Below are 21,042 nucleotides of genomic sequence, written 5' to 3'. Positions count from 1 at the left end.
ACAGTGTATGCATAACAAGTCTATCAGATGAACATAATGAGGAAACTATGCAATTTTTAGTTAAATAAGAGGAACTGCCTAAAATGAGGGACAATAAATAATCCTTTCTCCAGCTTACCTTTTGTAAATGTTTGGTCTTTAAAGCACCATAATTTTATGCAATCAGTATTTGAACTGTTTTGCCAGAGATCTCACTATCCACTCTTACCATTTAAGGAAACATATTTGCACATAAATGATGGGTTCATTCACATTGGTCTGATGAAGTAGCCACTATACAAGCGTATTTGTGAGAATCAGGATTGTTTTTTCCCCACTCAAGTTTAGCAATCATTCACTGTTGTTATGAAGAGCAATCACACTCACCAGCATTTCACCCACATCCAACACAACATTCATATTTTTAAAAAATCAACAATACATTTTATTCCTAAAGACTATGGACAAAACCCAAGATTTTCTATCAAGTGCTATATACAAGAAGAAAAACTCTTTCATGGATTGAACCTGATAATATGTCCTTTACTCCCAGATTCAGTGACTGTCACAACCATATGCACCGATTTTGGGTATTAACAGCTCAAAGACGAATCGGCAGAAATGGAGTTACAATGATCTGTTACATGTCCCTCATAGATCAAAGATCTGCCTATAACTATTAATCTGTTAATGAATTATGACTGAATTCCTTTGTCTCAAGCTGCAAAAGAGTGAAGTATGGCAAATGCTGCTTTTTGCTGCTTTTTTTTTTTTTTTTTTTCCCAATGCATTTTTATTTTAAGGCAACACAAACAATTCTATACATTTCAGGGGAACACTTTTCCAAGTAATAGAAACATTTTAGGACTTCTCCTTGCCACCGTCCAAAATGGCCATGAAGTTAATGCAAGTTGGACAGCCAACTTTTTTCTTTTAATGTAGTTTCCAAAATATATGATTAATACTCACAAGTAAGCTGCCTTTCCTTCTTCCAGTTCTTTACTTTTTCCACTTGAACCACTCTTTTTCCCACAGATCCTCCTGGTGATGCACATTAGCAATCCACATTGTCGTACAAAGAAGCAGCTAACATCAGTCACAACCAGGATTAACAAAAGGGCTGCCACTCCCAGGCCAATGACAGCACCAAGTCCAAGACCATTAAAAATTGTGTCTTGAAGGAAAGAAAATTAAAATTTATTAATAAAATTCATCCCAAAGAGTACCATTTGCTAAAGCTTTTAAGCTGTAGTCCAGGAGACTAAAGGATGTTTAGAAATGAACCATTCAGAAATTAATGAAAATAAACCATCACAAAGATTAAGCATTTATACAACCTGATATAAAAAAAAAAAAAATCACACACACACAAAAATCTTTTCTATATAATATTTTCCCAGTGCTAAAATTCCAATAGGGTCACAGAGTGCAAATGACATTATTTAATAATAAATAACATTTTAAAACTCCAAGACCACGAGTATCATTATGCAGCCTAAGAAAATAATTTTAAATGTTGAACATATATAAATATGCTGATATTTGTAGTCATTTTCCACATTTCAAATATAACTTATTAGCAGTGTTGCTAAGCAGAATTACTGAAAGGTTTAAGAAAGTGCTAAAACAGTATTTATTAATGCAAAGTCATTTTTTTTAATTAAAGTAGAATGAAAAAATGTCTCCAAAGAAATAAATTCAAGCTGTTTAATCTGCAAACAATTGCACACAGTTAGTCTTAAATAAACTAGTATGAGGAAAACTATGTATATTATTAAATGATCATAGAGTTAGGACCTCATTTTGTATAGTCTTGTACCTTGAAAATACATTCATGTACTTCAAAACAAACATATGCCACACCTGATTTTGCCTTCTGCATTTGCATTATGAAATCTGATGCTTAGCTATTTTTACTTTATTACAAATCTCAGGAAAAAAAAAAAAAAAAAAAAAAGTTTTGACTCAGTTGACATTTCCATAAGAGATAAAAATGCTCCAGACTGTTTTCAATAGTGTGATTCTCAGAAGAACAGCTATTGTGTTTGTGAACTCAGATGATCCTTATGAAGGAGATGACTTGTATCTGATCAATAAACTAGGGAAGAAAAAGGTGCCACCTCAGTAACAGTTCGTGCTGGTTCAAGAAGGTGTCAGTCTAGTTCAGAAATCTGCTAGTGACAATTGGTTGGTGTGAGGTTATGTCCTGAGCAAACTCCACAGGGGAGTGGAACTGGGTTTTCTGCACCTTGGTGTTGCATATCAGCACAATGCCTTGGAGCCAGCAATGCAGTGACACATTCCCATTTGCATCTATGCCTGTTGCCAAAGTAAGAGCAAGATTTTTTCTGACGGGAAGTTATTTGAATCATGTCATAACAGACACCAAAGCTTAATAAAATGTAATATAATATAAATGTTTTAATGGGGCTATCAATATCATCTTCCTCTTCTTCCTCTACCCCTCTCTGATACAATGTGAGCTTTTTTTAAATTAAGAATATAATTCAAGCTTTCATATTTCTGTGTAAGTAATTTTTAAGAAAATATCTATTTACCCTTTCAAATATAACACGAAAATTATTTTCTTGAGGACTTCTTAATCAGTGCATGCTAACAGAAATATATGCTTTGTTAGCCTATGTGACATAACAAATGGAAAAGTAAAAGATTTTTTCAAAAGAAGAACATTTTAATTCTTATGTAATTGATTCAATTGTCTATTGTATAGTTTGGTTTCTTACAGAACTATTTTTCAGAATTTTTTTGTACAATAAAACAGAATTCAAAGGATATATATTTACATGTATGGATAGGCAGATAAACTGGCAGGTATTACTTCAAAGTTATTTTCTTTTCTTCAGAACGACTTAAAAAGCGCTATGTAAGTAAAAAAAATAATGGTACAGAAGTAAAACAATGTATCGTTTACATATTGCCCCATCAGCAGTGTTGGAAGTTGACATTTCACATTTTCTTTCTTTATATAACTTCTGATACATCTTCCAAAACTTACTTTATCCATATATCCACCCATCTATCCGATGACTTCCTTTCTAAGCTTCAGTCATTTGTGTTTACTGATATGAATCATCAGGAAGGTATAAATATTTAATTCTAGTTTTTTGAAAAAGCTCATGTTTGAACAGATATAGAGTCCCATTCTTGAGACATTATACAGGAAAATTTTCCTCTCTATACCATCTTAACCACTAAATAGAACCATGGAGGATAAAAATTATGGTCTTTCAATCCACATTTTAAAGGGTTTCAGGGTTGTTTTGTTGCTGTTATATTTTTAGGATTTTTTTTTTTTTTTTTAATGCAGTGTTAAGAATTTTTCATCATGGGGAGATATGTTTTTCTCTGATGTAAACAGCATTTCCAGTGTCACTGGAACATTGCGATGTGGCAAGCTTCCCACCCTGAATGATTCAGTGACAGAAAAGCCTACACAACATTTTCACTGACAAGTGAAGGAAATGTTTATAATACAATATTGCTCTTTTGCACAATGATATTCATATTCATTTGCTGTTGTGGGGAAGACTTTGTTTTTCATTTTTATTCTCCTTGGTATTGGTGAGACATCTGAGACCTACATATTTGACGGTTACATATTTTTCTATTTCTTTATGATTGATAATTTCCTTTGCATTCAGAGTTCTCCAACCTTACTACCGCCCTATTTGCCCCAAGTCCTATTTTTCCTAGTTGCAACCCATCTGTTCCTACAGGTATCTGTTCCACAGCACTTGAGAGTCTGATTTCTTATGATTGCCACTACTTTTCCAAATATTACATCTACATTTCTCTCTTTCACCTCCCACACCCCAAAGAGTGACAGGAACACGGCCACATCCTCTGGCAGGACCTGGAGCGTGGCTATCATCAGCCTGCTCACCTCTCTTAGGCTCTTCATGTCCTTTCTTCTTCTGAAGACAGGCAGAAATTGGACCATTATGTGTTTTAAAAGCATCTGCATTATGGTATATTTTTAATCTTCATGAAAATATGTAAAAGTAATTTTCTAAAAGTTCTTCTTTGATTTAATTCTGTTCTTGCTTAAATTATCGGGACTTTGTACTGGTCTACCTTCTTCCACAAATGTCAGCTGTAAAACTACTGTCAATTATATTCAAAGCAGACTTTGGCTTGTCCTGACTGCTTTCAAAAATCATATCTTAATATATCTATGGTATCACAATAATGTGATTTTTTTCTTAATAACTTATGACACTAGAAGTACTAATTATGTGACTGAATTAAATGTTAACGTCATGCTGTCTACAGCCTTCCATCCAACTTTGAAAAACACCTTTGTTATCAAAAAAGTTTTTCCCTAAATAAAATTCCTATTAGCTCTATTGTGATAGTTCTTAGACAATGCCAAAAAGCCCACCATAAGCAGCAATTATTTTTTCTTTTTTTTTTTTTTCAGTGTTCCTTTATGTAGCAAATGGACTCAAAATACCACTTCCACTTCGTGCTCTACAACAATAAAGTATTTATACATTATATACCTTCTTTTTCTAGTTGAAAACACACTTATTTTAAAGCATAGAAGTTTAATGTTAATGTGAGAGACTCAGTTCTTAACAATTTTGTGAAAAGGCTTATTGTATACCTGACTTAGTAATTTAATCATAGTGGAGCCTTTTAAAACACTGCTTGGAAAAAAAAAAAAAAAAAAAAAAAAAGAGTAACTTCCACAGTTCTGAATAAGTTTTAATAATAATTTGTCAAAAATATGCTACACTTAAACTAATATGCTTTCTGTTACATAGAATGTGGCATAAACAATATAATACTCCTTGTCATGATAATGAGGGAAACGGCTTCAAATAAGTTCTTGTCAATGAATAGTTATGGAAATAAAATTACAAAACTTTCAGAAATGCATTAAAAAAATGAAACAAGTTTCTGTAAATGGCAGGGAAAGTGCTGGCAATTTTCAAGTTCTCACTCATTTGATAAGTTGCATTTCTAACTTCTAACAAAATAACTGAACATTTTTGCACAAATCATTCTTTGAATAATGGGAAAAAACAATGAAGAACTTTTGCAAGTAAAACAGAATTTCCCAGAGAAGAGAAATAACTGGAAAGATAAATTTTCTGGACCCTCAAAAGTAAATTCATGGTGAATTCCTTTAACGAGTCTTTAAGGAGTCAGATACTCTGAACAGAAGCAGGCCCAAAGAGAGAGCCAGCATCTACAGTTGTGTATAGAGTGTATAGATACATTTTGTACATGGAAAACTACAGCTACTGGTTCTGCAAAAATAGCTGGGAATCTAATAGGCAACATTCATATATTCAGACTGATGTTACATGAACGTTTGTCCTTCAGTCAAAATTTCTCTGTACTCCTACAGAATCCTATAGATTTAGTTGCTGGTACAATAAAATAATAATTGCAAGTGTTATACTAAGTATTCTCCTTGAGCAGGAGGTGGTTGGACAAGATGACATCCAGATGTCCTTTCTAACTTCAACCATTCAGTGGTTTTAAGTTTTGTTGAAAAAAATAAAAGTCAGCACCTTTTTGTGCCTTTCTTCCATTTGCAGGCATGGATTAAAAGGATAGATAATTCTATGTAGCCCTTAGCCTTTTACAGTAATGCACATTTTTAAGAAAAAAAAAAGCAATTCTATTAAGCATTACCCTATGCTTTTAGGGTAGCACCTGGTAGCTACATTTGAAAGGGTGTGAATCAGTGCACGGGGATATTACGTGTAAGTTTGTCCTCTCTTTCAGGTCAGTCTGAAGCTAAAGTAGGAACTCTTCTTGAGCTGAAGTAGTTGAAAGTTATGAGCTAGAAGATGAATCTGAAAATATTGCACTGGACAGTAGCAGAATTAAAAAAAAAAAAAAAAGAAAAAAAGCATTGTCTTTTTTATTACCTTCTTGAACTGCCCTGTTATATTGACTCTTACAAAGGTTGTTCAACCATGACAGTTATTTTTGCGCTGCCTACAAATGTTGTCTTTAATTTTATATCTGAGCTGGAACTTTTTTTAGAATCAAAGGTTTCCAAGGATTATATACTTATTAAAAACCTCTAAAAAGATAGAAAACATAGATCTTGAAAATTAGTAGCCATTGACTAGCATCCAAACAATCATGATGTAGTATGAAAAAATTAAACAGCTTTACAAGCATGAGGGTCTAAAGCCAAGACCGTTGCCAGAACAAGCACTGTGAAGCTAAAGATCAGGAGAGCAGAAAAGAAGGACACACATCCAAACAACAAGCACATAATTATAAAAACAAAAGCAGCAACAGAAAAAGGATTTATAGAAATGTTATAGAATTCCAGACAGGTAATAAGCATCTCTAATACAGGCTCATCCCAGATATAAAAAGGTGTACTATGAGGTGTGCTGGAGACAGGCTATTGCAAATACCCAAAGGACGGTTCTTCCTTTCAATCATTGCAATTACTCATTTGTTTCAGATGCTTTTAAATGGTTGGTGGTTTATTTTTTCTTTCTCTTTGGGGATGTAAGTACATTAAAACTTGTGCATAATAAGTGGAAATAGTTTCTCAATTGATAGCAGCTAAAAAGAGTAATTCCTCTTTTAAAAATAATTGTGTCTGTTATTTATACTTCACTGTCTTTTAATGCTTTTCATTTACTCATATTGAAAATGGATATATCTAAATTGTGGGACTTGCATAACTTCAATCACTGCCTATCAAAATATCTTCCTCCTTCCAACCGGAAATGTCCAAGAGGGGTTTAAATGGAGCTGTTGTGTGCTCCAGCTCCTTAGATGTGGGTGATCGGGATGCAAGGACTTTGTGGCACCCAGCAAACCTCACAAGTTACAGGTACCCAGAGTGAACTCCATCTTCGGTAGCATGCAAGGGTAGCATGTAGCCAGCTTTTTTAGTGAGAATCATATGATGCTGGCAGACTATATTAATTAGAAGAGGAACCATTTCTTAGCTTTGTACAAGAGCTTCCCATCACTACACACTCCTGTGCCTTATTGAGATAAAAATAATGAGATGCAAAAAGGAGCAACCAACCACTGATCTCTCACTGCTACACAAACAAGCTCTAATAATTTGGCTGCCACAGCCAGAGCTGCATGAGCTGCTTTTAGCAATTTAAAACAATAAAATTTGACTTTTAAGCCAGGTAAGTGCCCAGCAGCTACATGTCTACCTTCCAATGAAATAAAAAAGTCAATGCAGTTGCAGCACTCTGATTCAGTGCAAACCTTTACTGGGGAAATATATAATGCAAAAGAGACCATGACAGTAAGTAATCTTCTTTTCTAGACCGTTCCTTAATACAAAAAAATGCTAACAAGGCTATAATTGACATTAATTTTAATGTTTTTTATTCCTCAGGGATTTTTCCTGTAAGTTTCTGCTAGGACAGATACTGCTGAAGGGCAGTGTACAAGCACACAATGATATGTGCTCTGTACTGTAAGACTGAATAATATGTTCTGACAGGCTTGACACACAGCTTCAAAAACTAAGTATTATTGATCCTGATTTAACTAACTAAAGAGAAGGTTTCCTCTAACTTTCTTCTACCCATAAATGACATATCTTCTTGGTCTACCACCTCTAATGAAATCTGAGCCCAATTACAGTGGAGTTTCAATGGTTCCACTGGCAGCAAGAGGAGCCACAAACAAAGACACACAGAAGGGAAGGGCATTCACAGCCAAGGGAGCCTGTGGTGCCACCAGGATTATCAATTAGAAGAGATGGGAGCCAGTGAAATGAGTATGTCTAAAACGGTATCAGAAATGTTGTGCTTTTCTGATACTTAATCTAAGTGAGGGCGATTTTCTTTATTATGGCAGAGATCCTCTTGGAACAAATTTTCTGAAATTAATCTTTTCCTCTAAATTTTACTGGAAAATTTCTTTTATTATGACTCTTTCTGGGTATTAAGTAAGACAGACTTGGGTTCTCATTTACTCTAATGGCCCTTTACACCACTTTTCATATGAAGGTGTCTTAAACAAAATGTAAATAAAATAGCTAAATAAAACAAATGTAATGTAAATATCAACTTGAGTATCAACAGTGTCTTGTCTGTGTGCACTGAGGGATAAGAAGAAAAGGAGACAATGTTAACTAGAAAAAGTGTCCTGGGTTGTGAAAATGTTCTTCGGAGTTGTGGCTTATCATTTTTTAAGCAAAGTTTTAAAAATTACTCCTGGCATCATCAAACTATCTCCAAGCAGCCTCTGAAGTATATCTAATGTGCCTAAAGAGTTCTCAGGTAGTTACAACTTCTTCTTTCATGTATTTACTCAGTCACCATAGTAAAGAGAATTTTTTTACTATTGCCAACTGCTATGGGAAGCCCCAGAGAAAAGTGGGCAGAAGTCCTCATTCTTTCTGTGGGAGCAGCAGACACACAAGTTTGAGAGAGGAAATAGACCTCTAGAGCTGGCTGCTTCACCCTGCAGCTGGCTAATTGACACAATTTTCCTGGTATTTTCAGGGCAGAAAGTCAGGGAAACCCTCCAATACGTGTATTGGAAAGCAATGCCTTTTGTATTTGAGAAAGAAAAACTAATGGGGAGAGCAGAGAAACCACAGCATTGAGGGGCAGAGGTTGTTGCAATGATGGCAGCTTTGTGGAGTTTGTGGCATCAGCTCCGTGCCCAGGTTTGATGTGGCCTCAGGGAAATGACTCAGTTTCTGTGTCCCAGGATTCTCCAACCAAACTGACAGCAGATTTACTGAACATGTCTCTTATAGGAACTTCTAAGAAGCTGTGCAGATTAATTAAGATAGGCATGGGTATTGAAAACGTACACTTCTGTGTGGTTCTAGTACTGCTATTACATAAAAGGTTAAATTATTTTAATTGCATTATTTGGAAGAATTCAAAATCACACTGTGCGCATACCACAGAGATCTGAGATATTTTTGCATCTTTATACTGGATGACAGCTGACACCAGAGTACTGTAGTCAGGAGACCTGAAAAAAAAGTCGAACTACGTTGGGATTGTATTTGAATTGATAAAATATTTTGGGTTTGACAGCCCTTTCTTTTAGTTCTTTAAGACATAAGCAAATGTAAACACAACAGTTTTGATAAGTATTACTTGGAACAATATTTTAAATGTATTATTGTTTTACAGCATTATCTACAAAGAGGAATTTATTATTATGAGTGCTGCCAGTCTGTGGTGCATGTTTTCACTTGAAATACTTACACTGGTACAACTGCAGTGTCAGCATCTGAAAGCGCTGTGTACCAATATAGTTTCTCCCAGTATAAAACACCTGCCTTTTGTGATATAATTAAATCAGTTTGGATCAAGTGCTTAGGCTCTGTATTTATACAGACATTTCACATTGCTCCATTAGGGGGGGTAGCATGGCAGCCACCCTATACGAACCAAACTAAATATTGGGGAATTCTAATTTTAATTTGTTTGTTTGTTTGTTTTGTTCACTATTGGATAAAACACTGAGGTTTACTGTTAAAACAAAAACATTTATATATTGTTACAAGTCTCTTCAGTTACAAAATACATTAAGGAGGTAATACAAGAAAAACAGTATTTATCAGCAATAAAGAAAATACAGATAGAAATGCTTTAAGTCAGTTTTCTTTATTACAAAAAATGAAGACAAGTTGCAAAAACTAAAATGAACTTTGAACAACACATGAAAGATGCACAAATTTACATACATTTCTTGACACTGTTCAGAAAGATGCTGAGGGACATTACATTTACACTATGCACACGTTCTTCAGGCAGAAAGCAGAAAGATGACAGCAAGTACTGCATGCATGAAAGAAATCAGTGGAGCAAAGTGGTGGTGAAACAGGAACAAGATGAAAAAAAATGCCATTGTTTCACAAATGAGAATAAACTATTTTAAATTCAGATTTTTTTCTTGCCTTTCATACTGTTTTTGAAAAAGAAACTTACACAAACTGCAGTGCTTGCAATATTTTTCACAGAAGCAGTTTTTAGTACATTGTATATATTTTCAAATGTAATTCTGTTGGAAGTATACACTCAGTAAGATTTACTTCACTTGTATTACAGCTCACTTATGTATTATAATTAAAATGATATGAAAATAACATATTAACTAGAAATTGTCTCCGCAAAAATGTTAAATGTCAAACAAATATTCACAGCTATTAATATCATACAATGTAATGGGACTATGGTGGCAAGAATTACTACTACATTTTCTCAGGACTTTAGACCGGATAAAAATGAATAAAATGGGTACTCCTACCTCAGCTGTTTGTTGTAGTTGTTGTAAAGCATCTAAACTTAACATAGCTCTCAAGTATACAGCTACTGTTTCTGAGCAGGCAAAGTTGGTATATTCTCAAGACTTGATATTTTACACCATTGGCTTTTTTAGGATGTTGTCATTGGCATTACAAGGAATAGGATTTTCCCTGTGAGTTTCCGCCACTTCTATATTAAGGCTGATAAATGTGTACCAAAGGAAAACTGAAGATTCCTTATATGCCTGGAGAAATGGGATGGATGAAGTACAATGTGATAAGCTCAAATGAGCTCTAGATGTAGCAAAGGTTTGAGTGATGTCATTATAGACCTCAGAAGCTACATTTGTCTTGATATTGTTCAAACTACTTCCCAAAAGTAAGAGGTTTTTTCCTTTTCTCCTAAAAATCTTGAAAAAATGAGCAATTAGAAATCATCCACATACTGGACAATGGGTAGAAGACTGAGGCTATTAGCACAATCACAAATTGTATATGAATCTCCATTACCTCTTTAAAAAAATAAAATTGTTCTGTTTGGCTTAATTAATTAACTTTACATTTCCATACACATGTGAGTGGAGCTATTCACTTTAGGGAATGAGGTTTGCATGCTGGAAAGTATACATGGTAAGGTCCAGGAATCTAACTAAGTATTGGTCATATGGTTACTTATTTAATTAAACCACTATATCTGTTTATCTGTTTTAAACTATCTGTTTTTTATAGGCACATTATACATTTTTACATCAGTGCTTGGCTTTATAATTTCATCACAAAATTAAACTGAACATTATTTTGTTGCTTAATAATAATATATTTCGTATACCTCATAAAAGCACACATATATTTTATTTCCAATGTATGCAGTATATGTGTCTTTCTCTGGACAATATTTTTCCTCTTTAGCTAGCCAACAATTTGTATTCTAATAACCCTACTGTAATAAATGAAGAGTCACATTTGAAGTTGTATTATGAAATACTTTAATTCATGAACGATTTGTAAATGTTAGGAACTTGTTAAAACTCTGGAAACAAGAAAGACAACAACTAAAATCTGATTAGGAAAGAAGCCACCCTTAGACTCAAAAGGCTGTAAATCTAAACATTTAAAAAATACTGTTCCTTGGAGATATACTGCTACATCACAGAATAATCATTATCCTTTTTAAGTTTCTGTGTCATCAATTTGGATTTAAGGGATAAGTTCAATGTAGAATATTTTAGGACTTCAGTCTTACAGACAGTTGAATATTAGCATTTCAAAATATGTAACAATGTTGAAAAAATTGTAACATTTTACACTGTCAATCATAAGACCTAAAATCCCTTTCACAATTACTCCATTTAAAGGAGCAAATTTACTTATCTAACATTTAAGTACTAATGACAGCAGAATATTAAATTCAATTTGTGAAGACATATTTATCATTTTAATGCAGTTTAAACTACAATTTTAAAGCTGTTCAGTCTATACCTACCAATTATAATTTAATTTGCCAATGTCTCTTTTCACATTTTCTTGATTCTTGTCTGTAGGAAGACAAGATTTTAAAATCTTCTTTATCTTCCTACAGATTGTACAAAATATGGTAAAACAATCTTGTTCTCATTGTTTCTAAAGATAGAATAATGAAACATTTTTAAGGAGAAATAGAAACAAAACTGTATTAGTTATTCATCTCAGGAGATACGTGACAATCCAAGGACATTATTCTCTTCCTCTTTTTATGTCTCATTACAGAGGTTTTGGGACACTGCCCAGAGCCGCCTGACTCAGCTGTCATAGAATCCTTATAATATTGGCTTAACTCATCCTTTTTGGACTTTGATGGGAAGGGTAAGACCAAAAGAAAAGGATGATATTAAAAGTACCTGATAACCTCGAAGTGCATAATGCGGAAGAATACAAATTGGAACAGACCTATGATTTCTCTCATTTAACAGGGAAAACGTATGTACTTTGCAGCTGAAGCTACTATCATTTAGAAAAAAAGATAAGTGATCCAAATTTGTCTCATCCCACTGGCATTGTGACAGTGAGGATAAAAGCCAACTTGTCATTTATAATGTATATTTAGCTTCTAAAATTTCTCAAGGCTTTTCATTAGCTCTTTCACAATACATTTGGAGATTTCATAGTCGATCACTCCCTGTGCTCTAATTCCTGTCTCATCTTCTTATATACCTATCTGCAATGTTAGAATGACTTGCTAAGATAATAAATTTATAACTGGGAAAGAGTACTTCAAATATTTAACCAAAGTAGGAAAATTACTTAGAAATTTTCATTTTTCTACTTTTATACACACCTGTAGTAGTCTCCTGTATTTCTTTATGAAAAAAGTAAGAACAAGGACAAATATGACAGCTAAAATATATAACAAAATGTTTAGTAGAACAGCTTTAAGGTTTCAAATTTTAGGAAATTAGGAAAATGCTGCAAAACAAGGAAATACCAGAATCGGACTGGCTGTGCAATCTTAATGAGGTCTTATTTTATGTTTCATTCTATGACACTACCTAAGTTTTACTGAAGACCTTTTAATCCAGTGGCAGGTGCTCACTAGTTGTGGTTTTATCTGCAATATGGTTTTCCTTATTATTCAGAACAGCGCTCTATCGTGCCCACAAGACAAATTTTTATTTCCTTATACGTATCCAGTCCTTATCTTACAATAAGGTCAGAATGCAGAGGGACATGACTGCAGTCAACAGCCCCTTGAAAGAATTTGCTGTTCCCCCAGCCCAACAAGGAGCCTGAATGTTTGTGCGTCACCGTGCTCCTGCAAGCTGGGAAAATGCTCCTGGGAGCAGAATGTGGTGGCTTGTGCTGAAGCACCCCCAGGAGAGATCAAACAATTTGCTTTTGACTACTTGTGAACTGAGATTTTCAGAGGCTTCTGATGAGGCCAGACTTAGTCAGGGTTTGTTTTTATTTTTCCTCCCCTTGGGAATACAAGCAGCATCTACTTAGTACATATTTGCCAAATGTCAGTTCTCTGATTGTGAGTAGAGACGTACTTGCAGGATTTTTTGTTACTACAGGGAAAAAAGTGTCAATAATGACAACAACAAATGTTTTCACTATCTATTTTTTAGAACTGGTTAGAAAAAAAATTAAAGCTTCTTGCAAAGTTCCTGCCAAGGTAATTCTTCCCCTAAGAAAATTTAGCATAGGCAATAGCACTTGTCAGAGATATACTCGATTGAAAATGTGTTCCCACACATTGAAGTTTTTAATAACTTATGTGTAGCTATCAGTTCCAAATTCTCTTTATCACGGTTAAAGAGAAAAGTTTCATTTTAAAAGAGAGCTCGATGTCAACATCCCTATCCTTCATTAATGACGGTCTGTAGGTTCAATAAGCACTTAAGCATTAAACAAACAAATAAAGTTTTTTTGTTGTGTGTTTTTTTGTTTGTTTGTTTTTGTCTGATTGTTTGTTTGTTTGTTTGCTTTTCCCCAATAAGAATAACACTTATTAAACTAACAAAGTCAATGCATACATTCTCATTATTTGTGCATGGAAAAACAGACTTTCACCCAAATGACTCTGACTGGGAACCCAAAGTTTCAACTCTTAAAAAATTAGAGTAGAAATGTTATTTCTTCAACACGCGATGCATAGGTTAATGTAATTCCGTTCAAATTAATGGCAAGGCATTAGGTTAAAGTGAAAGAACATAGTGGCAAAGGCTGTGGATAAATAGTGGCCCTTCTTAACACAATGAGAGATTTTCTACAGATTACAATGAACCCAGCATTTTTAGAACAGCATTTGCTGAATTCCAGATACTTCATTATCCTAAATTTACTACATTAAAAAAACAAGTATTAATATCAATAAATTATGTCTTCAAATTCACACACATGCATTCTGAAGACATCTTACTTGTGACAAGGGCCAGTTTTCTGAAATTATTGCTATTTGTTTTAGATGAGAAGAGGTTTTATTAATGGTGTTTTAAAGTAAAGACTGCCCAGAATTAATTTAAACTGGCAAAACCGACCATAACCACTATTTCTAAGAAATAAGGACATTGTTTACACTGGTGAAGATACATAAAATTTAAATTTGACCAAATAATTTCAAAGCTGTTAGATAATGGTATTAAACCCCAAAAGAAATTACCTATAAGGGGGAAAAAAGTCAATGTATACTGTTAATTTATTATATTTATTATGTTTAGTCACAATTTGAAGGGAAGTATATTAAAACAAGTATTTAGTTCTACCTTAGCTCTAAAGTTTACTGCTTTCTTGGTGTATTCTGTATGCAACAGAGGAATAAAGTTAGTCTACTACATAAATTCTAATATCAAATATATGCAGTAAAATGTCTCTGTGGACTCTTACTGAATTTTTTTCTGAGATTTTGCTTACATTGTGCTAGTCGCAGATTTTGTAAGCCATTCTTTTAACGTGTAAAATAGGGAAAACTACCTTTCTCCTTCCTTACTATAGGTCAAAATTGAGCCCCGTGGATTTTCAAGTCCAACAAATGCCATGAAATGGAATGTGGCACCATTAGAGTCACAAGAAGTGAGTTTGGTGGGCAGGGACCTATATTAAGTGCTGTGGCACGGCTGCAGAGAGGCACAAACAGATTATCGGAAATTAAATACTATGAATTAAAGCACCTCAGAGATCATGAATTAGGGAAGAAATGTTTGTTTAAGTCCACTAGAAAGTGCAAAATGTCTGTATTAAGTGTAGATTTTTAAGTACATCATGGAAGGAAGTATAAGCACAACTCTGTGAAAGAGATTAATACAGAATCAAAATGCTCTCATGAGACACCAACTGATGGTGTACCAGGAAAGCCATGTGGCTCACAATGGTAAAGTTTATGCATAGATTTCTTATAATCAAAATATAGTCAAGGAACCAGAATCCAATCACATTGATTAAATTCAATAAGTCACATTCTCCAACTTGTGTCAGACAGAAAAGCCACGTACCATCTGCTGAATTTATCTCAGAAATTACAAGGTTTCTAAAAAGCTAGATGAAGAATTTTGCTTGCACAAACTGAAGCAATTACACTATTTAGGATTTTAACTACTAATGGAAGCTTTAGAAGAGCTGTAGAAAAGCAGGGGGTTTTTTTGTTTGTTTTGGTTTTTTGTTGGTGTTTTTTGGTTGTTTGTTTTTAATACAGGGCTGTGTTTATTTTTCTGTTAATATAAAATTAAGAGGCAAAGGAAGAAAATATATTGCTTGCCTTATCAGCATCATCAAAACATGCACCAGAAATTTATAACTACAATGAAAGAGAAACCAGCAGCGTTCAGCTGCAGGGACTGGCCTCCATTTTCACGTTTAGTAGGTTCACAGCATCTATCTGCGTGGATAAGAATTATTACAGAAAATCAAGAGTGGCAAAAAAAAAAAAAAAAGGAGAAAAAAGTAAAAAAGTTGACAAAACATGAAAAATAAAGTATCAAAAGGAAAAAAGTAACAGTGGAAAAGAAAAAAGAGAAAAAATAATTTAATATTTACATTGTGGCAAAGACAATCGCTTGAAAGACATTACTCTGATAGAAACGTGAAATCATGATTAAAGTTTGGATGAGATTGTAGCCATTGAAGTGCTCTGGGCAAATCTGGACAATAAAGTACTCAAACTGTAGAAAATATGTACCTTAATAGATGCAACATCGTTCTCCACAGCAGCCAAAGTGATAAACTCTTTGGTCTAACTTTAAACCAATTTAGTTAGGCATTTGATCTGAAGTATATGACCAACTCTCCTGTTTCCCATCCAGATTAAAAAATATTCAGCCAAGTCCAACCTAAATCCAATCTTTCATGTGTCTTTCATGCTGGAGATACTTGGAAATCAGGAAACTACAATGCAACACCCATCAGAAATAGTGAACATTTGAAGCATCAACAAATACCAGCTCACAGGCTGAAAGAAGAAACTATTAAAAAAGTCAATAACTACATAAAAAGAAGGTTCCAATCATGCACAGGAATAAAGAAAAGAGAAACTTGTTTAGCTGTTTCGTCTTGCCAATAAGTTTATCTTGTTCCTGACTTATCGTAGGAGTCCAGAATGAACCACTGTCAAACCCAGCATTGATAATATAGATATAAGTCCACTTCAAAAATGAATGACCAGTGCAATTAGCAAAGACAGCTGCGTAATTAGATATTGACTTTAATACAAGGGTGGGAACAAAACAAAGTTCTTTTTCAAAACATGCAGCTTCTTAGAGATTGAAGTCTGCACAGTGTGTCTGGATGCAAACCAGTGCAATATATGAAGTTTGAATATATATATTTTCTGTGAATATTTTTGTTGAAAGTTCACTTTTTGGCATATAATACAGTCAAGTTCATGCAATATAATGTATGTTTACACATCTTAACCTCCTTGACTGGATATTGATATTTATTTTCAGCTACAGTGAAAAAGTAATTATATGGATAGTGACTAATATCGGTGTTATGCTACTTTTTCAAGAGAGATTTCAAAAGAAGTTGAAATGTAGAAATCCCATGTAGTATGAACAATAACCTTAGTTACATCTTATTTACTTTTAAAAGTGCATTTTAAGATATTGTAATGGAAATAGATGAAAACTGTTAAGCCCACAGTTTTTCGTTTAAACTATATTAGATCAGTCCCTTATTATAATTACATAAACTTTAAAAGAATTTATTCGAGGTTAAAATCAGTGTAGAGGATGATTTCTGACATTCAGCACAAATGTACTGGGCTATATCTCTTATTCTGGAGAGCTCGCAGCCTGAGAAGAAGGGCAAATGGTGTAAGAATTACCATGTCTTTCCATAAATATACGATCAAGACGTGCAGAATATAAGTGCTACCCAAAATAAAAGGATGTTTTTGGATTTTAATCTTCTGTTCTTTTATTTTCTTTCTTTTTTTTTTTTTTTACAACACACCTCAAATTTAGCTTGAATCAGAGAGCTGCTGTTTCATGAATACATAATGGACTTTAGCCCATCCTCACACTTACACCACTACTGTGGTGTATCCAGTGATACTTATATTAAAATAAATTATGACTGTTCAAAATTCACAACCAGTTCTTTATACTTAGACTTAACTATTTGGTCCTTCTATTCATAGCAGAAAATTCTTTGACACATTAAACTTCCACAGCTATTTTAATAACACAGCTTTTAAATATTTTAGAGAATATAGATAACAATCTAATATTTTAATTGGCACTTAAGAGGTCTTTTAATTATAAGGCAACTTGACGCTAGCAATTACTTATGACAAACATTCTAGATGAATAAGAGTACCATACTTGCAAAGTGTGGCCTAGTACGACATTCGACAACTATGATGATTTTCTTTTTTTCTCAAAGCATTTAAAAAGATAATAAGATAAGCAAACTTAAATCCACAAGGTAAAAAAAAAAAAAATCAATTACTTCTGCAAGCACAAGTTCTGTGAATACAAGCACTAGTTCTGTGAATAGAGTGTAGCTCTTAGACTACTATTTTCTTTTTTTTTTTTTTTTTCCTAGCGGTCTACTGCTTTTCTAGTATCCAGTAGTAGCTAATTTCTGTGATATCTGTACACTAAGAATTATTTTTTTATTTCTATGAACATTTATAATGGTACTGATAAAGACTTTTTGTCTCTCTGATTCATATAAAATAAGTTCTAGTTCTAGCAATAATTATATTTAATAATGACTTCTATCCCTCTTCATGTAAAAACTGTTAATCTTTGCAAGGAATGGAGCAAACACGTCTAATTTTAGCTTACAGCAATAACATGCCCTATCACTGAAAACAATGATCCTTTCCAGGATGTGATGAGAAATGGCTCTTACTCAGCAAATTATAGCACTAGTTTGCAAAACAAAAGCAAGCAAGTTTTGTGGTTTTGAAGTTTTGGATATTAATATATCTGACTGGTGTGATTCCTACCAACTCCTACTCTCAAAGCATGTGATTTTAAAGACACATTCAATCTCTTATCTCTTATCTCTACTGAGTTTCAGAAAATAAATTAAAAAAAGAAAAATTCCCATACAGCACTACATGCTGAAGACTTTGCTTTACACTTTTAGTTCAGAATTATGATATGAACAAAAGTTAGACAAAAGTCTTCATTTTCAAATTCTGATTTTGGAATAATAATATCCCTCTGCCTATAAGAAAATGACGCAGGTACTTCACAGGGCAATGCTACAGCTTTTCCTTGCCTTTGGAATATGATCAGAGCTGCAACAACCGCAAGGCTTTCCCTTCTGACTACAGCATTTTGTTCTTCATTTTAGATTTAACTACAAGCCTAAATAATCAAAGCTGTAGAAATAGACTAAGCAATCTTGTAATGTACAAAGCTGTACAAAAGAAGTACTCATTATGGTCTTAAAATTTCTGGTCCTTGGAATGGAAATTTTACCTTTGGAAAGATCTTCAAACTCCTTCTGTGCTTTTCCTTTTCTTTCTTGGTTTAAATTTGTTATTGCTACCCAAGCTGGTGGAAGGATCAAGGGCCAGAAAGTTCAACTATTCTTTCCCCAGTGATTCCCATTGTTAAACATGTGTAAATTTCTCATACAGTATTTTCCTTACTGAGCTACAGAGAATTTTACTTCCATACTCAGATATTTATTTTTTTAATGTTTAAAAGAATGTATTGTTTTTGAAGCCTCTGTTCTCTGGCAAATTTAGTGAAATTGTCCACTGCACTGAAAAGTTATCAGAAGACACACATTATTGGAAGTTTGTGCAGGTATACACACATACATGGATAAGCAGTGTGGTCACGACCACAGGTTGAAAATAAGGCCAAAATGTTAATCTTGAAGCATCAGTACGTAACATAATTCTACAGTCTTTTTCTATAGGTTTAAACAGGCAATTTAAAGCCCCAAGTAAAGACTTTTACTCCTAGCTTAGCAGCCTTTCTAGTTTTTTCTGTGGAAAGAGGCTACAAAAGAAGAAGATGACTACAAATGCCCACAATTCTCCTAATTTAACTTTTAATGAATGTAACATAACTTTTCCTAGAGCTAAGAATAAGAACCAGAAACCAACTGCTGACACTACCCTACAGCTAACTGCTTCAGAATGTGGCGATGTTCCAAAACAACACACTGCACCTGGAAAGGGCTTCTCTTCAACTGAGCTACATATGATCACTAATGACTAATTTTGGTTACCATCACTTCTGCAAAATACTGAAGCAGGAGTATCTACAGTATTTTCCTTGTTCATTACCTACAGAATTGTCGACTAAGTTAAAAAAGCAGACAGTTTATATCTGCAAATGCACACAGGTTACTGACTTTGTACTGAGACAAAAAGTATCACAAACAGAACTTAAAGTCAACCTGACCCGAAGAATGTTGTTCTTGCTACTGAAGTGAAAATGGGGAAGGAAGAAATTTGACTTGGTTTTATGGAAAGATGAGATGTAAATAGAAACCTATAAAATAAACATAGCAGATTTATCATTGCCTTTAGAAATGCAAGGACTCAGAGATGTGAGGAAATTCTGGAAAAAGGATCAGGTCCGGGAATACTTAAAAAAAATGGATGGACATAAGACCATGCACTTTTGTGGTGGGGTACAGAACAAGAATGAAGAAGGCTGCTTCTTGACTTCACTGATGTATAGTCAGGGTCAAGTCAACCCTTCTGGAGAAAAGGGTGGTTATGACCCCATTCAGAGCAAGGCACACTGCCCCGGGGAGTTTCTTGCAGCCCAAGATTGAAGGGATGTGAGAGACAAGGAGAGCACCTGCAGCAAGACAGTCTGGTGTTTGGTAGGAAGAGGTGACAGGAACAAAAATCTCCTGCAGCTACGGAATCATATAGAATTTATTTCTAACCAAAAAAAGTCAATTAATTGCTTGACTGAGAAAAAAATTAAAGGGCTGACCCTGAGAGAAAATTGTGGACATGAGACCTATTTCTATTTTTCTATATTTCAGTTTCTGGATTAGAAAGTTCATTATCCTAGAATCTATTCTAATAGAACACTGTATAGCTCAAAAACCCTCTTTTTGTCTATGTAATACATCATAAAATGTATATACACAAATTCAAATACATATACATGCATGCATACCTATGGCACTATGGAGCTATTTTTATTGTTCATTCACTTTGACACCACTGGAGAGTTTAAAGCTGCATTTTTGTACAAACTACTGATAACAAATCATGTTTGGTATCATCTTTGCTACTACTGATGATGAAAGAAGATACCACATATTAGATTGTCCCTCTTCACCTATCACTACATGATTTTAAACACTGGTGACAGACATAAAGAAAAAGAAGGAAAGAAAGAAGGAAAAATGGAAGGAAAGATGGAAGGAAAGAAAAAAGGAAAGACAGGAGGAAGGAAGGAAGGAAGGAGGAGAGAAAGGAAGAAAGGAGAGAAAGAAATGAGAGAAGGAAAGAAAAAAGTGTGAGATGGGTATACAAGTTTTCCAAGGATGTGAGATGTTAATAAAAAAGTATTCTGACAGTTCATGCAGCACTGGAAGTTAAAAAGCAGCAACAACAACAAAAACGAATAGATAAACAAAAACCAAACAACCAATATTGCAAAGCAAGAAAAATAGGTCTAAGTGCTTATTATCCCCAAATGCTTTTCTCGTTTTCCCACTACTGTGCCAAGTTATTAATTTATAATGAAGAAGAAAATTCTTCTGATAAACACAACTTGCAGCCACTTTTAATATATCTACTGGCCTTCCACAGAAAGAGCACTGACTGGATAAAAGCCTTTGGAAGACAGCACCTGCATTAATATTCTGCTACTAATTTCTGAAAATGTATCAACCACTTGCAG

The 21,042-nt window shown here is 34.0% G+C and overlaps 1 protein-coding gene across 1 annotated transcript in view; it reads right to left on the bottom strand.

Annotated features, from left to right (window-relative positions):
- NCAM2 (neural cell adhesion molecule 2) overlaps positions 1–21,042 on the bottom strand; it is a 292,092-nt gene that overhangs the window by 10,553 nt on the left and 260,497 nt on the right. The window contains exon 16 of the mRNA XM_065065564.1: positions 949–1,153. Coding sequence (XP_064921636.1) covers positions 949–1,153 — 205 coding nt within the window. The remainder of the gene's footprint in view (positions 1–948; positions 1,154–21,042) is intronic.

This window comes from Columba livia, chromosome 1 (assembly GCF_036013475.1).
Source record: "Columba livia isolate bColLiv1 breed racing homer chromosome 1, bColLiv1.pat.W.v2, whole genome shotgun sequence".
Lineage (NCBI taxonomy): Eukaryota > Metazoa > Chordata > Aves > Columbiformes > Columbidae > Columba > Columba livia.
This window is presented reverse-complemented; position numbering and strand designations above follow the sequence as displayed.